Source organism: Protomyctophum parallelum, assembly GCF_964188405.1.
Source record: "Protomyctophum parallelum genome assembly, chromosome: 7".
NCBI classification, from domain to species: Eukaryota; Metazoa; Chordata; class Actinopteri; order Myctophiformes; family Myctophidae; genus Protomyctophum; species Protomyctophum parallelum.
In genome coordinates this window covers 43,051,749-43,078,145 of record NC_139705.1, presented here as the reverse complement: position 1 = coordinate 43,078,145, position 26,397 = coordinate 43,051,749, and the positions used below count along the sequence as shown (strand labels likewise).

At 44.4% G+C, this 26,397-nt stretch overlaps 1 protein-coding gene across 1 annotated transcript in view; it reads right to left on the bottom strand.

The window, feature by feature from the left end:
* Nucleotides 1-26,397, bottom strand: part of LOC310862370 (cadherin-4-like) — a 238,493-nt gene that overhangs the window by 128,146 nt on the left and 83,950 nt on the right. The window contains exon 3 of the mRNA XM_083770241.1: nucleotides 17,123-17,149. Within this exon, the coding sequence (XP_083626367.1) occupies nucleotides 17,123-17,149 (27 nt within the window). The remainder of the gene's footprint in view (nucleotides 1-17,122; nucleotides 17,150-26,397) is intronic.

The following is a 26,397-nucleotide window of genomic DNA, read 5'->3' as shown; positions in this document are numbered from 1 at the left end:
AATTGAAAATAGCCTTTTCATGTGCTTTGAACTTCCCCCCTGATTTGCTTAGACCACAACTCAGAGATTTCACTCCCTTCCACTTTTGAAGTGACTGAAGCTGTTTTCATAGTCACTTCTATTGACACCGTTGACTACATCTATTGTGAAACGTAGTGTGTGTGTGACGGAAATTTCTCCCCACAAGAGCCAAAGGGTTATACTCTTTGAATGATAATGAATTCCAATAACAGGGGATGGGAGCTTTCCTCAAATCTGTGTGCTTCCACATGACTCTGCCTTCTTCAGGAGATAAGCACAGCCGGTTTAGCTGACAGTGGATGGAACTTTAATGATCTAAAAAGCCAAATTATGCTGCTGCATATACCATTCTGCACTCCTCTTAGTCAGCTTATGTTTTATAAAGCACATCACCAATTTAGGCAGGAGATCCCATCAGGTCCACAGGCTAATAACAAGCAAGAGAAGAGCTCTATTACAGCTTTCTATCGACACATAAAATACAAAAACAAAAGAAACCTTGGGCTTGGGTTATTTCCTTTTTAGCAAATATTTTAGGAATGAGAGCTTGCAGATGGAATGAACATCAATAATTGATGCATGCAGAGGCTTTTTATAGCCTCTAAGGAGTTTAGCCCATGAGATTCATAATTTGTTTCACATTAGGCCCTGGCAAGTGGCAATGAGTTCAAATTTTAACAAATAGGTATTAAAACTTTAACTGTTATTAATAGCACCAATTAAAGGGCAGACTGTGGAGTTATACATCATTACTAGTGGGGTAGAAAACCCACTTGGGGCCTCCCGTGGCTCTCTCTCTCTCTCTCCAAACTCACACACTTCTCTGTTTAAACTCAACCCCTCGTTGTCTAATTCACCCAGAGGTAATAAACACAATTGACATGCCATAGCAGTCATTGTGTAGAAACTAGGGCTGTCAAAGTTAACGCACTATTAACTAGTTAACTCACAATCCTTTTAACGGCACTCATTTTTTTAATGCGCGATTAACGCACTGTGAAGTTTGACAGAATGGTTGAGAGATGCATGCATGTGAATGCAGGCAGTCAGTGAGCCCCGCCTCTCTCCCCCTCCCAGTGAGTCTACACAATTAGAAAACTTTGAAAACATGTTATTTTGATCAACAAGGCTCCAGACCTCCCAAAACAAACTGGTCAGGCTCCTACTTGGCCTCACCCCCGAACCCACCTCACCCCTGCCCACTTTGACAGGCTGGGATGGCTTAGGGTCAACAACAGAGTACAGCATCTTGCAATGGGTCTGGTCCACAAGATTCGTTACACCACCAAGATACCCATGTACCTGTCTAAATACTTCCTTAATGTAAACGAAGTCCACACCCACAACACCAGAGGGAGTGCAACAAACCATATACAACCCAGATTCGGCACAAACAAGGGACTAAATTATTTTCGCTCCTATGCCACCAAAATGTGGAACGCCCTACCAACAGTCATTAAGACATGTGAATCCCTTGACTCCTTCAAAACCGCTCTCAAAGGGCACCTACGGATGGCTGCAATTCGAAACTGGCCTCTGTAAGATCTGAATCCCCCCCACCCCACCCCACCCCCCCCCTTTCCCCTCACTGTATATGTATCTTTTCCCTTTTTGCTTCCTATATGATGAATTCCTGTTCTGTTCTTTAGCTACATAGAAATGTCTATTTGTATGTCTCTAAATGTTTTGATGAATTGAACAATGTGGACCCTGTTGTAAACAAGTGTAATGCTTAATTGGGTCGTCCACTCACAGTTAACAGTCTTTGTATTGAGTTTGTGCTTGAAATGTACTGTAAATTCTGCAAACTGTTAATAAATATGTCAATCAATCAAAAATCAATCAATCTGTTATCTCTCGTAATGGTACCATTGGCCAACATCAATACAGTTCTTTAGTTTGGGTCTGGAAGGCTAAATGTCATCAAATGGTGGTCCGTGGCTCAAATGCAGAATAAATAATGGGCCTTGATATGAAAAATCTTGAAAACCACTGATTTAAGGTATATTTAGAACGTATTAATTTGCGATTAATCACAGTTAACTATGGACAATCATGAGATTAATCGGATTAAATATTTTAATCGATTGACAGCCCTAGTAGAAACATTAACATCTGTGTAATTTCATGAGAGTCCTTGGCACAAAGACTGATTTAGAAGGATTTTTTTCGGCCCCGTGTCTTAGCGGTACCATAGTCTTTGCAACCAGTCCCATATGACTGTGAGGGGTATGGATGTTACTTGCTTTTAAATATAAGGTCTTTGTATGTCTTGACCTTGCTTTAGTAGCACCAAGGGGACAGTCTCTGCGGGCTCTTCTGATCTCTGTTTGGTTTGCTCTGTGCTACTTCTGTGCCAAGGAGGGAGGCATGGGAACGAGGGTGGTCCTTTGTTCTGTAGCGCTACACACAGGACTGGAACCATGAGGAAGGGTTGACTTAAATAATGGCTTCTGTGTTCTAATTTACATAGGGATTTTAGTTCCAATTTATGTTGGGATTATATAGGGCACACTGTGTTGTCAGTGTCTTCAGAGTTGTTCACCACCAGTACAGGATCGAGGCACAGAGGAACGAGGAAGAGGAGAGAACATCTGAGATGAAAAGAGGAAGAGATCCATAGAGGGGGGGGGGGGGGGTTCTACAATTTGCTCCCATAATTCCTGGTCAAATTACCTCCAGAGATCTGTCTGTCTGTCTGTCTCTTACACACCTAGAAGATCTAGAAGATCAATTTGATTGATTGCTTTAATACTTAGTCAGATATGTAAACAGCACTAGGGTACAATAAGACATTTAGGTTCAATGGTAAATGGTGCATTTATATATCGCCTTTATCCAAGGCGCTTTACATAGATTTTGCATTACATTCACCCATTCACACACACACACACACACACACACACACACACACACACACACACACACACACACACACACACACACACACACACACACACACACACACACACACACACACACACACACACACACACACACACACTGATGGGGGCGGAAACAATGCACGGCACCAACCAGCACATCAGGAGCAATTAGGGGTTCAGTGTCTTGCTCAAGGACACTTCGACACTAACTCTGGGGGAGCCGGGATCGAACTAGCAACCTTGCGGTTACCATCCGGCCACTCTACCCCCTGGGCCCTGACCCACCGCCGCCATCCTAAAAGGATGTTAAAAGGATAACTCAAAAAAGTCCCGGGGAGTTGTTTTCACTGTGGTTCCAATTAATGTATTCAATTCATTAACACATTAATACATGTCATCAACAAACAAACAGGGAAAAACAGTGGCAGTGAATGACACGTCTTTTTGATGGGAATTCAAATCTACCTCCGCTTGTGGTCTTCTGTTCAGGCCAGTTTAGAAGGAAACCTGATTCACATCCTTTAATGGGTGATTTCAGGGCATTCCACATTGTGGTGGCAGAGTAATGAAAATGTACCCATGTCTGTTCTAAATGTGGGGGGTAATAGGTTGTGGATGCTCCCTCTGGTGTTGTTGCTGTCACTCACTTTGGATAAATAGTTAGACAGTTATTAGGATACTGTCCCTTTGAGTATATTTTAAATACCAATCCCATGGATATTTGCTTAATGATTTACACATTACCCAACATCAGTGACTCTCGCTGCTCAGGGAGCTCAAAACACAGAGGAGTCAGAGAGAGATCAGAAGGAAGGAGGGACGGAGGAAGCAGATTGACTCTGTGCTGGAGAGAGATGATGAGACAGGATGCAGGAGAGAAAGGAAGGGAATGAGAGAAATGAGGAGATCAGGAGACAGAGATGAACAGGTGATGAGGATGTTTGAGTAGGATAATGGAGGTGATGAGGCCTTGCATTATAGGAGACACAATGTGTTAAGAAAAAAAAGAATCAGAAAAGCAATCAGCAGAAGATATGGCAATGTGTGTGTGTGTGTGTGTGTGTGTGTGTGTGTGTGTGTGTGTGTGTGTGTGTGTGTGTGCGCGTGCGTGCGTCCGTGCGTGCGTGAGTGCGCGGACAGACGGACAGTCGGGACAGAAAGTGGCAGTGAGGCTGGCCTCTGACTGAATGACTTAAGAGGAAGAGCAATCAGCGATGGTGAAAATTGCCTGGAGCTGCATCGCTGGAGTTCACTGTCATCTCCCCAGGAGAGAGAGAGAGAGAGAGAGAGAGAGAGAGAGAGAGAGAGAGAGAAAGAGAGAGAGAGAGAGAGGGGGGGTGGGGGGGTGCTTTAATACACTTGGGTCTTTATCTTAGTAGCCTACTAGCACTAGTTTATCACGTACTGAGCACACAGAATGGAGCAGGCTCACTTCCTATTGGCTCTGCTCCTCAGGGGAGGATGTGATGGGATGGAGGGGAGGCAAGGAAGTTGATATTTTGGTGTCTTGTATTATATGTTATTCTATTCTATTGTGTCTTCTATTTTTTAACAAGCCCTCCCTGGCATCTCTGGCCTCTCTGCCAAACCACAGCCCCAAAGCATGGATGAGCATCACTGACTACCAAGTATTCATGTCGAAGACTTGCAGGGTGGTCGTAAAATAATAATGCCCACTGGGAAGGCCATGGATGCGTGTTCGTTTTTTCTATTGTAGGAAAATGGGGATATTAGGTGGAATAGCCTAGCATGGTCCTCTGTTCTTCAGTTCTTCAAGATTTGAGGCTCTTCCATTGATCTCATAATCTACAGTAGTGTTGCAGTTATAAGAGTAGTACAATCAGGCACATCCGGCATGCAACAGTGTTGGGCATATCAATTGCCTCGTATGTCTTACTGCAGGAAAAATGAAAGTGTAATTACTTTTCTGTTTTCCTGTTGAGTTGAGGAAACGATTTCCATCAATCTTGTTTGATGTCAATCGGAGGTGCTGTTACAATCAGATTTGTTTCAACAAATGTAGCTTAGGAAATGTTCCTGAACTAATATTGTTTAGTACAATATAGTACAGCATAATATGTCACTTAAGTAAAAAAAAAAATCACACCTGTGTGAACCGAGTGGTGCAATTCCCCTCTCTCTCTCTCTCTCTCTCTCTCTCTCAGCACTACCCCACTCTCTGTTTCTGGCACCCCCTACTGGTATTAATAAATGCATGCACGCAGCATTACCCCACACGGACATTGCTGGCCATTGCTGGTTTCACGCATGCGCACACCACTCGTGCTCATGACGGATACATGATACACACACCCGGACATTCCTGGTTGTAGGAGTGGTTGCACCACTCAAATATATCAGCAACATTATTCCTATGATCCAGTAACGCACATGCCCCCTAACGGTCCCATGAAGCTGCTCATATGTATCTGCAGGCAGTGCAGATTGTATCCAGGAGGACAGTGGAACTGCAAAACCACTTCTCTCCAAGCTCCAGGGGCTCCGAGAGCAGCTCAGCTCCCATCACGCTTCCTGATGGCTTTAATTGGCCTCCCCTGGCTGGGAGCTGAGCACAAGCATCACTACCCACTGATAGAGTGAACTGTGAGAAGACTAGCTCTCTTTTTCTCTCTCTCTTTCTCTCACTCACACACACACACACACACACACACACACACACACACACACACACACACACAGTCACACACACACACACACACACACACACACACACACACACACACACACACACAGTACAGAGGAACGGGATTGACATGCGATGTAGAGAGAGCGAGAGACATGTGTTTTAATCTGGCAGGGATCCCTTCCAACTCTGTTTTCTGCATTGAAACATAAATCCATATGCCTGAAAGCCTGCGTTGGAAAACCAAATCCTGCACCTACAGTATGTGAACACCGTCTTCCTCCACATACAGCAGCAGAGAGGCATGTGTTACTCCTCCTATGAAGCCGCTGTTTGATTTGGGTGGAAGTGTTTTGGGGGCCTGTCTGACACAGCTCTCTGTTCTGATCTTGGCAGGGGGTAATGGAACGGAAATAAAGTCCCTGGATTAGTTATGACTAAAAGAACACGTCTCCTTCTCATACACTGCAGGGAGTGGATATAGAACCATTAGCATCGAAACAACTGCTCCAATAGCATCATATCAAATGATCTATGCCTGCATGCCAAGGGAGAACAATTATTAACACAATTCACTTGACATAGATGGTAAAGAACAACAACAACAAAAAAGATGAATCCGTAAAGTCAAGTCTGAGCTACAAAGTCACAGAAAGTTCTTGGTTTCACTGTTGGTTCTCTCGGGATTGATTATAGATGTGATTCTTCTTTTGGACAGATGTTGTTTGTACCAAGTTAGCCGTCCCTGGGGCACCAGCACGTGTCTCCAGAAATGAGCAGAGAAGAGTCTCTAGGGTTGAGAGAGAGAGAGAGAGAGAGCGAGAGAGAGAGAGAGAGAGAGAGAGAGAGAGAGAGAGAGAGAGAGAGCGAGCCCAAAGACAAGGATATAGACAACCAGGCATCGGCATAGATGCATGGTCTCTCTCTCAATAGTTTTTTAAATTGGATGAAGAGTTCTGAACTCTGGGAATTGCTAAATCCCACGTCAACATCCGACACACATACCTCAACTCCGCCGCAACACATGTACAAAAACAACAACAAAGGGAACGGTGGTATACAGTAGGCTACACAAGGGAAAGAAAGGGTCTGCGTGCACAAAAAGCTAAGAATGAACTGCATGCGGTCCATGGCTGGAAGCATGATCCCCTTCAGCATTTTTGCTTGAAACGTTAACAGAGGAATTCACTGAATTTCTCCTAGAGGAGTGGAAATGCACAGCAACAAAACTGACAAACAGGAGATCAATCCACACAGCAACACATCCCAGCAGCAGTCTTCGTTCTAATTGCCTCTCTCTACTGCCATCTTTAGCAGCCAAGTCCACGCTGACGCATGGTGCACACAAGGCCATGCTGTTTGCGTGAACTTCTACTTTCTCCTAACGAGCATTCCATTTCCATATGGAGAACTTCTGCATGTGGAGGTAAGGTGTGCAGAGTCTGCGTGGCCCCGTGGCACAGGGCCACAGTGGGTTAGGTGGTGTTTACTTTTTCTTTCACATTAATTATTGATGGTTGAGAGCTGATTTGTGTTGCATAATGAATCTGGGGTCTACCTCGCTTATTAGGTGCCATGTCTGTCTCTCCAGGGCAAATGGGCTGAGAGGGAACTTCTGTAGTTCTGTGATATAATTTGTTATTCTGATTTCTGTGTAAAATGGTTAGAAGTGGCACAGAAAACAGAGCTTTAGGAGGCACTTGCGCAGCAGGAGGTGGACCCCTGTGTTTTGTTTAGTATATTTTTTATTATTTACAGAAAGGATAAAACAACAAAAATTGTACAAATTAAAGCAATTAAGGTGTTTGTCGCTAAGGCCAAAATAGAAATAAAAAAATGAATAGTTTATGTATGTGTGTATGTATGTATACATGTATGTATGTATGTATGTACAGTATGTATGTATGTACGAACGCAATATTCCGGCCCAGTTGCTGGCAGGACCCGTAAAGAACGGTCAGTGACATACCAGAACCGAACCCGTACAATTAATTGCTAATGTTATCATTACAAGTTGTCCTGCATTAAATAAGACTTATACTTGTTTCTTACCTAAACATAGCCTCACTTGTTGCTGCTCCTGGCAGTGCCCTAATGTGATGTTAAATCTGTCACGGTGTGAATCAATAAGGTGCAGAACAGGGAGGCGCAGAGGCAGAGAAGTATCAATGCTAGAGGGTTTATTCCAAAATCCAGGATACAAGGCAACATCACACTTAACATCAAACAATGAACTGACAAGGAACTCAACAAACCAGGGCTATAAATACACACAAGGAAAACAGGGCACAGGTGAACATAACTCAAAATCAAGACAGGGATTGCCTAAGAGACCAACAAGACACAGGTGGAGCAAACTAATAATCACAGGTGAGACAAGACAGGTAACCATAACCACAAAGGAAACCAGGGCACTAAATACTACAAAATAAAAGAGCACAACACTAAAACACACAAAATAGGAACAAGGAACACTAGAACACAGCAGAAGACGTCACGGATCGTGACACAGTCAATCAATGTGGACAGTTGGTAAATAAAAAATAAATCTAATTTAGATGTGCCAGTCCAGGCCTGTTTGAATCTATTTAAAGCGGTTTACAATATATTGTTACATTCCTAGAGACGAAATGAAAGCCTGGTTATCGAGGCTACATTCCTAGTGACTAGTGAGAGATAAAGCTCTCTTCCAAAAAGAGGCCCTAAAAGCAGGCACGTGCTGTAAAAAGTGCTCTCTGTTCAGACCATGAATGCAGCATTTACTATGGTGAAAGTCCCTGCTAATTAAGAGTGTACCAACGTAAAGTATTATTACGGTATATGTCATCATATAACAGTGGGTTCATATTGTACTGTACATCATGCTCCACTAACTTCATAATAAACTCCTAATTCTAACATTTCACACCACCAACAGGAGGCATAATCCCAGAAGGATAAAATATCATAAAACTCGCGCAGACCTTTCACTCTGCGGCCACACCAAAAACCACATGCACGCACACACGCACGCACGCAAGTATACACACACACAAGTATACACACACACGCGTACACACACACGTATACTAACATCTTCTCCCTACTCCTCTCCGTTCGTCTCAGATACTCAGATCGCATTGCCACATAGACGTTAGACGTGCGGCGCGCAAGCTTCCAATACAGTGGACACACATGCACACACGCGCGCGCGCGCACACACACACACACACACACACACACACACACACACACACGTACATGTCAGATGATAGTTTATTTTGGCTACTACATTCTACACTAGATACGGTCTCCCACTGAGCAGGACTCAGTAACACATTCCCTGAGCTGGAACTTCAGGTTGTAGTATAGGAGCTGGTTCCTTCCAGAACTCCAAGCCATCTGTTGTGGGATCTCACCATAGATGGGGGAGAATAAACCCTAGATCCTATAGGCCTTTTTTCTCAGATGTTAGATCTTAGAAAGGGATGTGGGCCTATTTATAAGTACCGTATAAATTCAATGAATACATGCCGTAATGTAGCCTGACAGTGAAAGCCCATCCCACGGCAGCCGTTTCTGGGATGGGCGTTGCCAAAGTGGCAGTCTTCGGCGATTGGTTCATATACCAACCAATCAGAATTGGTTGTTTATCAGGGAGGGGGAGTCATATAGTACCCATCTACCATTACTGTGGTGACATGTCTTTGAGTATCTGGTGAGTCAAAAACTGCAGAAAGAGAAAACCAGCCTAATTAGCGCAACTGTAGAGCCAGTGGAGGGTGACACTGTTTAATGTGCATAATCTAATTATGGGTCTTCGTAAAGATCTGCACATACAGTACTTACTTACAATTGAGCAGCTGTTTGAAAAGTTGAAAAGCATCCTCTTCCACAAAAAAGAAAAAGAAGACTGTATAAATCTAGGGTGTAAACTCTGCATCATGTGCAGAGTATGGCCATACAGAGTTACGGTATGAGTCATTGAGAAGCATATGCATGTCTCATGGTTTCAATGCCATGTGTGTCAGTCAGCCTGTGAACAAGTCCGTTCAACTCTTCATGGCTCTCTGCCCCCCCCTCCCCCCTCTCTCTCTTTCTATCTCTCAGGTAATAGCTCTATGTACTCCTGTGTAGAGACTGATGTACCGTGTCTTCCTTTCCATTTCCGACCCTCCTCTCCTGAACCCTTCTGTTCAACCCCGCTGAGACAATCCAAGCTGGCCGGCTCCCTCGGCTGAGCAGGCAGACATACGTAGGAGTCCTGCTGGGTGCAATATGCCACCCACCTCCCTAGCACTGCCAGCCCAGCATGTGCATAGCATGTGCTTGTAGCATGTGCTCAGGCTGTGATGCCTTGTCAGTAAACAGATGAAGATATACTGTATAAGGCTGTAAAGTGACTCAGAGCAGGGAGCACGAGGACAATCACATGTTTTTCAAACATGACAGGGAGTCGTTGACCTCGTGAGTTTGCCTGTTCTTCCTGGGTGACATCAAACAAATCTGAGGAACAGCCAAACTTGATTAGCAACTAATCCAACAGACACCTGGCAACACCCCATCCGGTATAAACGGTTTCATTTGAATGTTCTTGTGTTGCAAGGAGACATTTGGTTGCTTAATAGTCAGACACTTTTATCAGAATTATCCATTCATTACATTGCTATTGCATTCAGTTTGGCGGTGTGACTCTGCTCCTGTGATACTACATATACATAATCTGCACAAGCATGACAGCATACTGTATCTGAGATCACAAAACCCCAGAAGCAGAGATTAAGATACAGAGGTATTGCACTTAAATTGAACCCTTCAAGGACATAAATTAATAATCAGATTAACATACAATCCACAGAATCATACATTTAATTTAGATGGCAGAGGAGGAGGCTGAGGAGGTGGCGCGACTTCGATAACAGACAGCTGCAGAAACAGATCGAGCTGTGCATGACCATGCTGAACACATGAAGAGTGAACAGTGTTCTGGTTAGAAAGACCTAGATTGAACCATAGATTGAGGGCGTATGTGTTGAGAATGAAGGGAGTGGATTCAACCTACAGTACAATGAGTGGAAGGAGAAGGGCCTTGTCTCTTTTAGGGATCTATACAGTGATGGGATATTTAGCTCTCTCTGAGGTCTCACCACCAAACTGAAAAATCTAAACATTAGTTTCTTCAATACAACATTTTGCAAGCACTCAATTCAAGCCATTCCCCAGTGTGCCTGAGAAAACCCTGTTGGAGACCATAATGTCCGCATCAGATTCCATGTTTAGCATTCCATCAATCTATAATGCACTTATAATACAAGTTCTCTCCTCAGGTTGAGGGGCACATGAACTTGGGACTGAGCCGAGTGAGTGAGGAATATTGGGCCGATGTGCTGTCTAGGATCAACTACACACCATATGTGCCTTATTCAATTGAAAGTGGTTCATAGGATTCATTACACTAAAGCTAAGCTCAGCAGACTATTTCCAGAAACAAACGACTCATGTAACAGGTGCCTTCAATCCCCTGCAAACCACACACACACACACACACACACACACACACACACACACACACACACACACACACATACACACACACACACACACACCTTCTACTCTTGTCCAGAGCTCGCCTCTTTTTGGAAATCTTTTTTTGACACACTCAGTCCCTGCCCACAACCTGCCCTCTAATAGCCATCTTCGGTGTGTCTCCTGTAGGAGGCAGATTTAATAGATTCCAGGCTGATGCGGTTGATTTTGCCTCCCTCATAGCCAGACGTCGTATATTACTCCACTGGAAGAGACCTAACCCCCCCTGTGTGTCATCATGGGTAAAAGATTTGTCAACCTTTCTCCACTTAGGAAAAATCAAATACACGGTTAGAGGTTCGATGAGCAACTTCTACAGAACCCGGGATCCTTTTCTTTCATACATTAACTTTAAGTAGGGATCGACATTGCAATCCCCTCCGCTATTATTTTTATGCTCTGTACCTACTGTTACATTTTGATTTATTTCTTATTGCATGAATTCAGTGACCTATTTTATTGAAGGGAATGAAGGGAGATGAGTGGGGTTTAAGACTGATGTGGGTGCATAAATGCATTAACCTCCTGCCTGCCGTGCCTACCTGAATTATCACTACGCTCGATATTACATGACATGAAGTATTTATGGTACTATTGGAGGCGCTCAACCAATGACGGAATGTTTGTGATGTACTGCCATCTATTTCCTACTGTACTCGACCTCCTTCAGTAATCTGTAATCGAAAGGTCTCAAAACTCAGTCAAAATGTAATCCTTATAGGGAAACCCCTGATATTCCTTAATATTGTGGCAATGGTTCAGAAAGTAGAGCAGCCACTTGGGACTCGTAAGGTTTCCTGTTCAATCCCGGGCTCACCCCATGCTTAGTGACGCAGTGTCCTTGAGCAAGTCATTGAACCGCTAACGGCTCATTCTAATGCACATTGTAAAACACTTTCGATAAAGGCACTTAATAAAGGCACATTTACCATTGTATATTATTTAAATGCCAGCTGAGACTATCAGTTCACTCGGCACTCGCTTTTCATTTCTAGTTTCTTTATGACATTATTTAATGATTCAGAGGACGTGGTGCCTTTAATTTGTGCGGCAGTGTCTTTATCTCTATGTCTGGCCTGCACTCAATAGCTCTAGTTACAAGGTTTATTCTGGCTAAAACATCATCAGTCTCTTGTGTGCGATGATGGAGAGCCTTTCACGGCGGAGCTTGTTGCAGGCAACATTGCTTTGTGTACAGGTGATGACACTTGCCACAACTGCCTTCTCGTAACAGAGATTTCAGTTAAGCTGGTTGTATGGGGTCCGCAGTGAGCATGGAGAGGTTGGCATTTAAATGCTATGAGGGCTGGACCCTATTAACTAACTGTGGGTATAGATATAGGTAGGAGGTGGTTGACGATGACCCCTCTCACATTCAGCAGCTGAATAGGTCAAACTAATCATGGCCCTCAGTGCAGTGATCCGGTGGAGCACGAGCCTCACCTAGTGATGAAGGATCCGATAACCGCGTGTTCACACACACTGTATGCTCAGCTATTACAGCTGCAGTGGGGGTGGAGAGTGGGGCCAGACACACTGGCAGAAGTATGCATGCATTAATGCATTTCAATTAAGTTTGTTTGGGGGGATTCACCGAGTAGAGGCATTTCCACACGAGGGTTAAACAGTGAAAGGAATAAGGATGTGATAGCTGGAGGCAGAGAGATGTGTTCACACACGCACGTGTGCGCAAAGAGATTGTGTAGAAAGTGTGTACATTTCTCTGCCATCTGTGTAAGTTGATAGGTAAATTAGCATGTGTGGCTAACTGTGAGAGAAGGGGCCAAGGTCTGGCATGAACCCTTTCACTCTGGCAGACGGGCAGCTTGTTGACCCAAGTGCTGCCCCTGTCACTTGCAACTTCCACATTAGCATTCAAACACATAAACACAAACACTGTGCCACTGTCACAGCTATATGCACTTCCCTGCACTCTAACACACACTCCACTGCACACATGCAGCAGACTATCGTACATGGCAAGTTAGGCACAGGGAAGGATAAGGACAAGTCCGGACTAAAATAACATACAGCTTTTTTTCCTACTTATAGTGATCCCAAATGACCGGTCAAGCGGTCATTCCAGTTTCCCCAGAAGCCCCCATAGTATAGAGTGGAGCTATGCATATCGCTAGCCTTCTTATGCTCAAAAACCTTTGACCGCCATTGACTACAAACTATTCTTGGGGTCAATATAAGTAGGAAAAAAACGGATTAGAGATGCATCTTGAAATGTTGAAAGATTTTAAGATGTTGGCTTATATGATTAATCTTCCATCATGCTTTACAAGCTGAAATGAGAAGCAGCACAATTAACAAACCATGGATCATAGCATGTCTCTGGAATGGAATGGTTGGAGTCGTTTGTCTGCTCATCAAGGAGATGGATAAATTAAGTCTGCCTTATTTTTTTCCACCTTCCCACACAGCAGGGATCAATAGATTGTTCGCTCTCTACATCTATCTGTTATTAGTTTAGCTTCCAATCTCTTCGCTGTGCATACCCTTGATGTCATGTTTGAGTCATCAATCAAGGCTGAGAGGTGAACTGTGCAATGGTTTTGCGTGCGTGCGTGCGTGCGTGCGTGCATGCGTGTGTGCACAGTATATTCATGTGCACTGGATGTAATCACGAATCAGCATGGCTGTATCCTCATAGCGGGGGTCTGAATGTTTCATCTAATCATTAAACACTGTCAGGTTCCACTGAGCAGCACGGGACCGTACCTATGTTCCCTCAGCTCTATGTTCCCTCAGCCTACGACAACCTACCTCCTCCCTCACCCTAACCCTAACCTCTCCCGGGGCAGACACCTAAACCTAACCGCAACCCTCTCCCGACCCGCAGCGCACCCCCGGGGCAGACACCTAAACCTAACCGCAACCCTCTCCCGACCCGCAGCGCACCTCGGGGCTGAGGGAACATAGGGCTGAGGGAACATAGGTATGACCCCAGCAGCACCATTGATTCCCTTCGGAGCGACACAGGGTCTGACTTCATTAGCCCTGTTAGTGCTAAGCTGCTTCACCCCGACTCACGCCAGGCTTAGCCTGCACACAGACGTAGAGATAATACATGCAGAGAGAGAGGAAAGACTGCAAGAGAGGTGAAACAAAAGGACAGGCAGACACACAGGAGTTTAGAGAGTGTTACCCAAAGCAAGGTGAAGATGATGAGGAAATGAGGAGGGGGGGGGGGGGTACAGAGCGTGTGAACCTGCAGCTTTCAGAGGCACAGGAAGGGACGAAGCTCAAAGTGCTGTTTGAACTGAAGAGGCTTTCCACAGCATTTATAGCCATGAGTAACACAATCAATTCACTTGTGATGTGTGTTGTGATTAATCAATTATCACGCTGGCCCATGGACAGCCACAGTGCTTAACCAGCGTTCCGTCGCCAGGCTGATGTGTGGTAAAGAATTAGCATTGACCTTAGCACATGCACCCGCTCTCACACACTAGTAATTTATGCTGCCACACGTTCATTTAAGTACGCAAAGATATGCACACACCTCTTTGTTCCCTGCATATTTATTTTCGTCGCATCCATTTGCTTTTCCCCACTCCAGTCCGCCTTCTCTATACTCTACTCACCTCCCACACACTTTTTATCCCCCCCCCCCCACACGCACACGCACACACACACACACACACACACACACACACACACACACACACACACACACACACACACACACACACACACACACACATACAACACACACACACACACACACACACACACACACACACACACACACACACACACACACACACACACACTAACCCTCTTATCTCTCATCTATCTTTCTATGATGCCAGCAAAGGTTTTTGGCTGGTTAACGTACGCCTACAGGCCCTGGGAGATGGGGAATGATGGATTAGACTCTGTGTGAGACCCTGATTTGATTCCGGACAATTTGATATGTATCGCTGGCATTTTCTAAAATGAAATTAGAGGATTGTCTCCTGGAGACTGTTTTTCCTGCACAAGTGTCATAAATATACTTCAGTTAGCTGTGTGGGGAGTCTGGGGACAGATGTGTGGGGTTAGGAGGGGCACGGCGATCATATTAGGGGGCTGTTAGGGGTTAAATGTCTTGCCCAGGGACACTTAGAAACATCGACCGGGGTTGGGAAGCAAACCGGTAACCTTCTGCTTGACAGACGGCTTCTGTAAGCACTAAGCTATGTCCTCTATTGGGTAGAGCACTAGTTGTACTATAGAAAAGAACTTGGGTTACATTATAAGAATATAACGAGGTCCAATATTCATCATGACAGAAACAGCAAAGGTTAATCACCACTCAAGTACTTAAATGTGTGCTGTTGAACACAAATATCAAATCTATCAAATGCAGTGCTTGTACTCGAGCCCTGAATTCATTTGACATTTTACAGAAACCTCCCACTGTCAAGTGGGCACTTGAAGGATCGACTTTGTGGGTAGTTGACATTGGCAATGCACACAAACGTCACGCTCTCTCTACCTCCATCAAACACACACACACACACACACACACACACACACGGGAATGTGAAGCAGGGTTCATACACGTTTATCTTCTGCTCAAGGCTCCATGTCTCTTAATACCAATAGTGTTGTCACACTTTTAAAGTAATCTATAACTCACTGTGCATAAATGAGCACAGCCAGCCATCCTTCTCTGTGGTTGTGTGTGTGTGTGTGTGTGTGTGTGTGTGTGTGTGTGTGTGTGTGTGTCTGTGTGTGTGTGTGTGTGTGTGCGCGCGTGCATGCGTGCGTGCATGAGCGTGTATGTTCGTGTGTGGGACAGTACCTGGGCATGAATTGATTATCAGTGCACGAGGAACAGATCTGACAAACGAGACCCCCACATACGCGGTAACATGTACACACACACACACACACACACACACACACACACACACACACACACACACACACACACACACACACACACACACACACACACACACACACACACACACACACATTGTGTGTATTCACAGACTGTGGTCTTATTTATCTCCCTCTCCTTCAGAACCATATGGGAGAGCAGTTCTGGAGAGATGATGAACGCCACGCCAGCCTCTGCTCGCCGTCCACATTCATCAGCCAGAGAGACGCAGGCAGTCCACATCACTTACCTTTATAGACCCCGTCTGACAGCACAGCACGCTGCATAGTCATCACGTATATGGGCCGCCACATTATTATTTGCTCTTATTTGTGTGCATGTTGTGTGTGGGGTTCTTGATGCTGTGTACTCCACCCATATTGTGTGTGTGGGGGGGGGGTTAGAAGGTGATTTTCATAAGTAGTATGATGAACAATCCCGTTGACATTGAACTAAGTTTTCTCTGGGCTTATACTAAACAAAACCTGCTACAGTAAGTTCGTGTACGCAAATGCAGAGTGTGAGAAAGTTTCCCTGAACAAAAAACTCAGCTGGGGGAATTCTCACCGTCTGCTTGCGGCTTTACAATAACAGAAGCGAGACACGCCCTCTGGCATTATGTCCATTTTATAGAGAACACATCCTGCACCTGCATGCTGCCACAGGGAGCAGTAGAAAACTCCCAGAGCTCTGTATGCGCTCAGGCTGTCTGGCCCCAATCAAAACAAACTGCTGGTGCGTCCTTGTAAACATCTTTGTTGGCTCCAACTCCCCCATCCCGCTAAAGGTCTGCTATGCAAAACAAACTCCCCCACCTTCACATTAGCACACAGAAACAAACAGAATGGCTGATTGGTGTGAGCAGCATAGGTTTCTACAGAAAATAAGGCATAAATGCAGACTGCCTATCATCACCCAATTGCAGGATCTTTCTCGCTACTAGGCTTCAGTACGTGTGACTGAGTGACATTGTAATCAAACAGATTGTTCCGTAACACCAACGCTGAATGACTCAATTTCAAAACAATATCAACACCACAAACACATGCTAGATCTCTCAGCTCGCATGTACAGACACATTTGGAACACATTCGGGATGGCTGGGAGGGTGGGACTCAATAATCTTACCTTTTTGTGATGATACTGGAGAGAGATCTGGAGAGAGAGAGAGAGAGAGAAAGAGAGGTTAAAAAATGGCAAACTGCAAAACTGCTGTCCAACAAACTCATAAAATGCAGGAGATGTGACAGTCCTGCTACTGATTTGCTAGGACGGAACAAACCACCACATTGCATAAACAGAAGTGGGGCATTACAGACAACCATGGGGGTTCTCTCATCTCAAACTTGTGAAGCATATCAACTTTGCCACGCTCAGCACCCCGCCCACGTACTCGTGTGCATGTGTACTCTCGAGAACAGCATATTTTCCCCTTTAAGGCAAGACAGAAGAGAGCATCCTGAAGCAAACGTATTTTAAATCATGTAAATGTGATTGAAGCTCTCGAGCAGTGAGATAAGAGTCTCTCTGGATCCCTGGAAACCCCTGATCATGAACCCAATTTACTATAAGTGAGCTTTCTAATGAGAAAATCAGTGTGCTGCAAAGATGGAGCCAACAAATGCTTTCATTACGATGTTGAGGTTCTTGTTCTGGACAGATTCCTGTGTGTGTGTGTGTGTGTGTGTGTGTGTGGGGGGGGGGGGGGGGGGGGGGATACGGTTTGGGAAATGGAAATCCGGCACAAATCATTATTCCAAGGACTTAGTGCAGCACTTCTGTCCAACAAGGTGTGGATCAAACACAGCCTGTTCTGGAGGGACCGAGGCCAGTGAGGGAGGACGAGTATATCTTTTTTCTCAAAAGCTCAACAGGGAGCAAAGAAACTCAGAAAATGCAGCTCATTGTTCGAATGAAATATTCAGGGGGACACTCACTGTAAGCTCCCAAGGTTTCATTTTCATTTAATAGACTTTATCAAGCCTGATATAATGCAGAAATACGGAACAAAGGGGGTAAAGACAATTATTTTATTCCTTTTTTCTCAGCACTCTCAGCAGCCCACATCATGCATGAGCATGGGTGACAACGACGTGTGTATTAATGTTGACGTCTACAATCTCTATTGCCCATTTAAATTGAATCTATGGATTGTTATTTTTTTATTGTATTTTAAGACATTACTGGGAGTGCCAACATAAGTGGAAATGAGGACACATCAAGGCAATGAAGAACTGTCAAATAGCATTTGCAGTGTGATGGCCTACACACCCTTACCCCTTTGGCAAAGCTTCCATACTGATATTAAGTATACTGAAGGCACTGTTCCCAACAGAAATTGATAGCAGCTGAGTTGCGAGTGTGAATCTCTCCAATGACTGTTACCCAACCACATTTTTCACTCACTGCACTGGGGAGAGACAATGCCAGCAGCCGAGCTGTCACTCTGGCAAAGGCTCCTATATATATGCGTAGGTTTAGGTGTGATTGATTTATTATAATTTTGATTTTTGTAACCCATTTTTTTCACCCATGTGTCAATGTAATCCTGGGTGCTACACTCCCTTGGCCGGCCTTACGATGGACCGGCCGACCTTAAGACGGACCGGCCGGCCTTACGAAGCGGCCACCCTCCCTCCTGGTGAGAGCAACGGACGACTGACCTCATGCTTCCTTCCATGCATGAGGAGCCGGCCGGTCCTTTTCACAAGACAGGGGGAGGGGTTTCCCCGGTTGATTGTGGGTGTCGAAGGAACACATTATTCCAACCAGTTCCTTTCCCCTCAATCAGGTGCTGACCATGGGGAGGCCGTTTTAGAGACCAGAATGTTTTTTGTGAGGGTACCTAGTACTGCCGTAGGGGACTCTTGAATTAAGGCTCTTTGTCAAGGTTGTTACTCTGTCAGACAGGATGAGGCAGGTGCAGGTTGGGTTAATGGCACTCACCATCATCTTTGATGCCCCAAACCCTGCATCCTACCCTCTGTAGTGCACATCAGAGGCTCTTGACATGGGGGTGTATGTATGGTGCTTCAGACCTCTAAGCTGGGCACATAGCTGGACAGCTGTAGGGCCAGAGGGCCGTGGTGAGCCCAGCTGGTCTCCTTTAAGTGGGACATGGCACAAAAAGACAGCTGCTGTCGTGCAAAAATGGTCATGTCTCAGTGGTCCCGATAGCGGTTAAGTGGTTAAGGTGCGTACCACATAGACGAGTGATAATTTAATTTGACTGGCGGTGGAAAACATTCTGAACTGACCCCTCTACTGCTCTGGGAATAGTTTTAATTACACCCAGAAATTGGAATTTATTCCCATCGTCATGAGGTATGGAATTGTGTGTTGCATATGTGTGCATGACTCCTGGTGTGTGCAACTGCCTGCAAGGAACCTTCGCTATTTGGATTTGGGGCCAATGCGTGGAGAAGACTGTGCTGCTTTGTTGCGTGCGTGCGTGCGTGCGTGCAAATGTGGCTGTCTTTGGATGATTAAGTACTATTGATATATTGACACTTTAATGTAATTAAGATTAATTATTACACTCTCACTTGCCGTCTCTTAATCACACTCATTTATGGCCATTGACAGCCCATCAGTCACAGGTGAGCCTATGCAAAGGCAGAGGGCCTGTGGTCTATTATTGGAGGAGCCTATAGGGTTTTTTTTTTTACACAGCTAGGGAGCTTTAATAAGTGTCCCTGGGGAAGAAAATCCCTGCTGGATCTATCTACAATAGTACTGCTTTGATACCCATGTTGATTAATGAAGTGTATGATTAGTTACAATGCTTAGCCTTTAGCCCTGATTTCTGCACCTCCATGCCATGTGTTTTCCCCACAGCCATTTTCCTCTTGCTCACATAATAGCGGCTTTTGTGAAAGTGTATAATGAAGACAGCTTGTATTCCTTGAGCTTTGTGCCATTTGCTTAGCAGAGTCTGCACGCTTGTTAGGGCAGGTAACAAGCTACCCTGAACCTGCTATGTTGGGTCATGGGACTCAGTGATGGATGCTGCTTTTTCTCACCACATCTCCAGACAGCAGAGCACCTAGAGTGAAAGTATTAAAGTGTAATATAAGGCAGCATCAGTTTACTTTTAATGTCGTTTTATATTAGATTTACCTCGCTGGAAGAAAGTGCTGACATGTGGTAGCTAGAAATCGGTTGTATGCAATATGTAATACAAATATGTGTTGAGTAAATATGGGAGAAAATGGGGCCTGCATTTTAGCTTAGATTGGTTGTTTAAAAGATATTCCATCCGCAAGTCCTACAGTACTATTCAAGAATGTATTATAGTAGTGCAGTATACCTTTAATTCACATCCTTTTCCATCTGGCTTTTAGCTAGCACAAGTAACACAAAATAAACACAACTAGAAATTAAATAAACATATACCGCATGTGTGAATATTGTATTGTATGTATTGTGGCAACCCAGGGGTGGTGGAGGTAAGTTTCACCATAAAACACGACGCTCAGTTTCCCCTGGTTCGCAGGAGGCTCAGATTCAGCCGGTTTGCCACAGTATGTTCTTATATATACAGTATATATATTCATTAAACATTATGTCTGCTCAGGATAAACCATACAATAAGCCAAGAGACTGTGTAGTGCATGCAGCATAGTGCACTGGGAGAGAGCAGAGATATGCCTTCTTTCTCATGTACTAATGAGTTGTCTATTAATGAAAATGGAAAGCATTTATTTTGTGAGCACAACGGGTTCAGCTAATTAATTACTGCACTACAGCATGCAAGCAAGCGAAATTAAAACATAAAGTGCAGCATCATTCTCTCTCACGCACGCACGCGCACACACACACACACACACACACACACACACACACACACACACACACACACACACACACACACACACACACACACACACACACACACACACACACACACACACACACACACACACACACACACACACACACACACACACACAAAACTTTGTTGAGTAAACTTCCTGTAAATACAAAAGGTGCTGTGTGATGACATAGAGTCTATTTATATTCATGGTCTACAGTATGTCACATACAGTAGACCATGAATATAAATTCACATTGTAAATAAAACATCTACTGAGGCACAAACTTGGACACATGCAGTGTTGTTTCCTGGAGTCACTGGGTGTTTCAGGTCTGGCAACGACTTCCAGACGACCTGACCGAGGCTGATGTCCTGTGCCCAAGTGGCATGCTACTGCCCCCACTGTCTCTGTCCTGTGCCCAAGTGGCATGCTACTGCCCCCACTGTCTCTGTCCTGTGCCCAAGTGGCATGCTACTGCCCCCACTGTCTCTGTCCTGTGCCCAAGTGGCATGCTACTGCCCCCACTGTCTCTGTCCTGTGCCCAAGTGGCATGCTACTGCCCCCACTGTCTCTGTCCTGTGCCCAAGTGGCATGCTACTGCCCCCACTGTCTCTGTCCTGTGCCCAAGTGGCATGCTACTGCCCCCACTGTCTCTGTCCTGTGCCCAAGTGGCATGCTACTGCCCCCACTGTCTCTGTCCTGTGCCCAAGTGGCATGCTACTGCCCCCACTGTCTCTGTCCTGTGCCCAAGTGGCATGCTACTGCCCCCACTGTCTCTGTCCTGTGCCCAAGTGGCATGCTACTGCCCCCACTGTCTCTTGGGCGCTTAGAGACAGTCAGTGGGGAAGATTGCTGATGGCTGCATGGTGAGACGCTATAGCAGCAGGTGTTGGCACTAGGATACACTGTGGGTTTCCTCCGGGCCTCATGGCTCCTCCTACATCTAACGAATGGCATTTTGATAGCGCTTTTCCAAGTGCTCAAAGTGCTTTACAATGTCTTTACATCTGACCAGAAGTGTGGAATGCTTCTTGATTTCATTGAACTGTTTAATGACAGACAGACAGACAGACAGACGCATGCACGCAGTGTCCATCTCAATGTACAGACAAATGTTGAGTAAAACATCTGTGAAATTGTCATTAAGGCAAATAAATGAAATATATTATACTACCGGTAATATGATATATCATACGGTCTTCAAGGTTAGATATGTTGTTGCTATTTAAACAGCTACAAACTGAGAAATTATATATATATATATATATATATATATATATATATGGTCCCTGAATGAAAAGGCATAATGAAGAAAGACGCATCAGGCATGATAGAATTATAAGAATGGAGAAAATAGCAGAGAGAAACAGAGAGCGAGGAGAGAGCGGGGAAGAGACACAGTGACAGAGAGGGGGAGAGGAGGAGAGAGACAGGGGGGGGGGGGGGGTAGATAGGAGGACCATTGAGGTTCTATCAGATTACTCTTCTCTTTGTCTTGGAGGAAACTGACTGGATGAATACAATAAAAGTCTCCCTTCAATGTGTTCATTGACATTTTAGACTTATATCATATAGAGCCACTTCAAGCGTGTGTGTGTGTGTGTGTGTGTGTGTGTGTGTGTGTGTGTGTGTGTGTGTGTGTGCAGTGTGTCCCTGCTTCCCCTGAAAAGCAATTGAAAGAGCTGTCGGCTATGGATTCTTATGGAATTATTTTTATTACAGGGTGAAATCTGTCATCACAAACTCACATTTAACTGTACCAGCTTGTCCAAAAACCAGAGAGGCAAAGCTTTTAAGCAAATGGCAGTTGAGTAAACTAAAATTGTTGAAAGTCATTTCAATAATAGCTGAAAGCCATTACAACATTGTCATTAACGAGGTTGCTGGAATAATGCAATTAGCCTCCTCACGTTGCTCATGGCTTTAAAAAAAAATACAGAAGTAATATAATGTAGAGGCTCCCATGAGGACCACTGCATAATGTGATAGATGATGAAAAACTAAAATGTGAGTGGGAACTGGAAACCTGATGGAAACCTCTAAATATAACGGTAGCCTAAGAGTGGATGAAAGAGAGAACTGACTTAATCTACAGTCCATTTTCTTCCAGTGCACACTGGACATGTTTAAAGATGAGCTGATGTTTTTTTTTTTTTTTTTTTTTTTTTTTTTAATACTGTTTTTATTAGGCATTTTTTGTATATGACAACTTATATGACAATCTTTGACAATACAAATTAGTTATTCAGTTACATAAAATGAAAGATAAAGACAGATAATGTGAATTCCACATACAATACATAATAAAAAAGATATATAAATGTGATAAAAACGAAAAAACAAAAAAAACAGTTAAACAACGACAAATAGACCACAGGACAGACACTCTTGCTCTCAAAACTTTCCCAACACGTTGTTGTAAATTAACTGAATTACAGACATTTCTTTTTAAATGAGAATAAATAAAATAAAATAAAATACTCAGTTCCTTTTTTTTTCTTTACTTTTCTTTTCAATTTTCTAATATGTTATCTATTGTGTAGGAGGGGTTAGCGTGCACCTATTGAAATGGTCAATGAAGGGTTGCCATGTCTGGTAAAATTTATCTTCACTCCCTCTCAATTCAAACTTTATCTTTTCCAAAGCTGATGTTTTTTCACAGTTTCACAGCATATCCATGGTGATAATGGAGATAATGGAGGCTCCTTCGCCTGGAAAGGAGTCAGCTGAGGTGGTTCGGGCATCTGGTTAGGATGCCTCTCGGGCACGACACACGTCCCACTGGGAGGAGACCCCGGGGCAGACCAAGGCGCAGGAAATACATCGAATCACTGGCCTTGGAACGTCTCGGAATCCCCCAGGAGGAAGTCACTAATGTTGCTCTGGAGAGGGAATTCCGGGGCACTCTGGTGGAGCTGTTGCCCCCGTGACCCGACTACGGATAAGCAGTTGAAGATGGATGGATGGATGGATAATGGAGATATCATTAATAGAAGCTAAACTCATAGTTACTTTTTTCAAACAAAAACATGATGAACTACAGTAGACAGGTCTCCGTCAGGCCAGGTTGTGTTTAAAAAAGGCAGATGTGAATAATTTGGAGCAGAGGTTCTGCTCTGGCATCTGGTGTGTGCAGTTTTATGTTGATGGTGCCAGAGATTAGCTGTCCACTGACGAATGGACGGATGGACACGGACGGACAGGGGGCAAAACATACACGGACAGGGAGCCTTCGACCTGGCAGAGACAATAAGCATGAGTCATGATTCCATTCATGATGATTCTCATAACTCATATTCTTCCACACGCAGCTTATGGAGACACTACAGGGCTTCTATTCAGTACTCAGTTCTGAATTTAATTCAAGATGGCAAGTGGATGGTGTTTCAAACTTAAACAGTACAGTAAAATATATCTCTGAAAACATTTTCTGTGAGAAATAGGCAATGGTGTCACATAAACATGCTTCACAGGCACAGCACTGCCTCTCTCTCTCTCTGCCTGTGTGTGTCGACAAGGCAGTGTTGTTACAATTTGGCTCTTAGATCCCGTAGCTCGAGGGGGCGAGACAGTCGGCTATACAACCGAATGAGACCAGATGTAAATGGTAAATGGTAAATGGTGCATTTATATAGCGCCTTTATCCAAGGCGCTTTACATAGATTGTGCATTACATTCACCCATTCATACACCGATTGAGGCGGAAGCCATGCAAGGTACCAACCAGCACATCGGGAGCAATTTGGGGTTCAGAGTCTTGCCCAAGGACACTTCGACATGTAGACAGGAGGAGCCGGGATTCGAACCGCCGACCCATGGATCATTGGACGACCTGCTCTACCTCCTGAGCCACAGTACATGGATATGAATTAAAGGTATACTGTACTACTATAATACATTCTTGAAACCAGCCTTAATTGCTAAAAAGGAGATTTGTATCCCGTTTGATCTTCTAAATTTCTATACTGACTTTAGGAATTTGACCAACAGTGATGGTGTCAGCACAAAAACCCACCTTTCCCTAACTGGGAGTTTAAGAGGATTTGCTGAGTGGTCTGTGAAAGAGGCCGGAGGGGTCAACGCTGAATGAGTGATGGTCGTCACACAGAGTCTCCTTGGAGATAAGAGCCAGCTGACTCTCCACTATGCATTGTTACACTGATACCGCTCTCTTACACTTTTTTTTAATTTATCCTTCTGACAGCACAGAAACCTCATGCTTCTCAGTAGCTTCTTTAGTGGCATTTGTGACTCTAATGTTTCCCACATTAGTTCACTTTGTGACGTCAACTGAGATGACTGAACCCTACTGCGGCAAAGGTTTGACATTGCAGCACCTTTTTTTTAATTAAATGTATTGTTGAATAATGAGCTGTTATTTAACCCCTCTCAACCTTGTTAGCTTGAGTGTGTTTACATACTATCTATATAAGTGCTATTTAATTATTATTTTCATATTTTTACATAAATTAATGGTGGGGTTAAAAAACTAACGCAGGTCTAGTCAACGCGCAATCACCAGGGCCTTGGTGTCTATGGCCCGTGGTGAATGCTGTCTGACTCACAACAAGGCACACAATTATCCATACAATATTTTGGCAGTGTGTTGTCCTGTGACGGGGTGGGGCCTTCTGGCTACAGAACCATTGATATCCCAGCGCGGCACTCAGGCAGCAGACGGGAGGGTAATGAGGAGGCAAATATGATTAAAACCATCTCCTCAGGCTGCCGCGGACCTGCCATTAAACCAGCGGACAACTCCTCATGCCTAATCCATCACACTGCTTAGCTCCCACGGAGAGCCACGGTGGCAAATACAGGGTTGGTGAAAAACGCCTCTCCCCTCTTAAAACATCACTACCACGACTAATATGGGAGGCGAACGCCACTGTGCAGCCACCCGAGTGGAAGCGTACCGTGGTGGTACAGTAATCCCGTTAAATCACAGATCTTAAGTCTTTGAATAATAACACGCACCCCCCAGCCGCCTTACCTCAGGCTCGATAAATGCCTACATCAATATCATCACCAAAGATCGTAGTCACCCCAACCACAGACTGTTTCAGATGATGCTAGAAAGTGGCTCTGTAGCAATAATACCACTGGCAGTAGATTGCTATAGCTTCTTACCCCGCACAATAGGCACATGAATGTGCTAGCTCATATTTAATTAGTATTAGAACTGGCCCTCTGGTATATTGCACGGACCACCATAATACTACAAGTCCTGCTTTGTGAGGATCATAGAACAGGCAACTGAGCTTAATAATAATGCATTTTCAGTTTTAAATACATTTACTTTTTTGCTATTTGCCTGGGACGTCCTCCTGACCGCGGTGCCCGTGTGTTGAAACACAGTCCGGCCCTTGACTTCTACCAATTTCTTTATTTTGGCCCACCGTGAATTTGAGTTTGACATCCCTGTAGCTAGCTAAAGTAAAGATAATACCTTGACCTTGAATAACGATGACCTTGACCTGCATTACATTTTATGTGAACTATGATACTAGGAGAAAAGGAAGATAAATTTGATCAGATGTGCCTCATCTTCCTTATTCCAAAGCACTCACCCCACACACAAACACA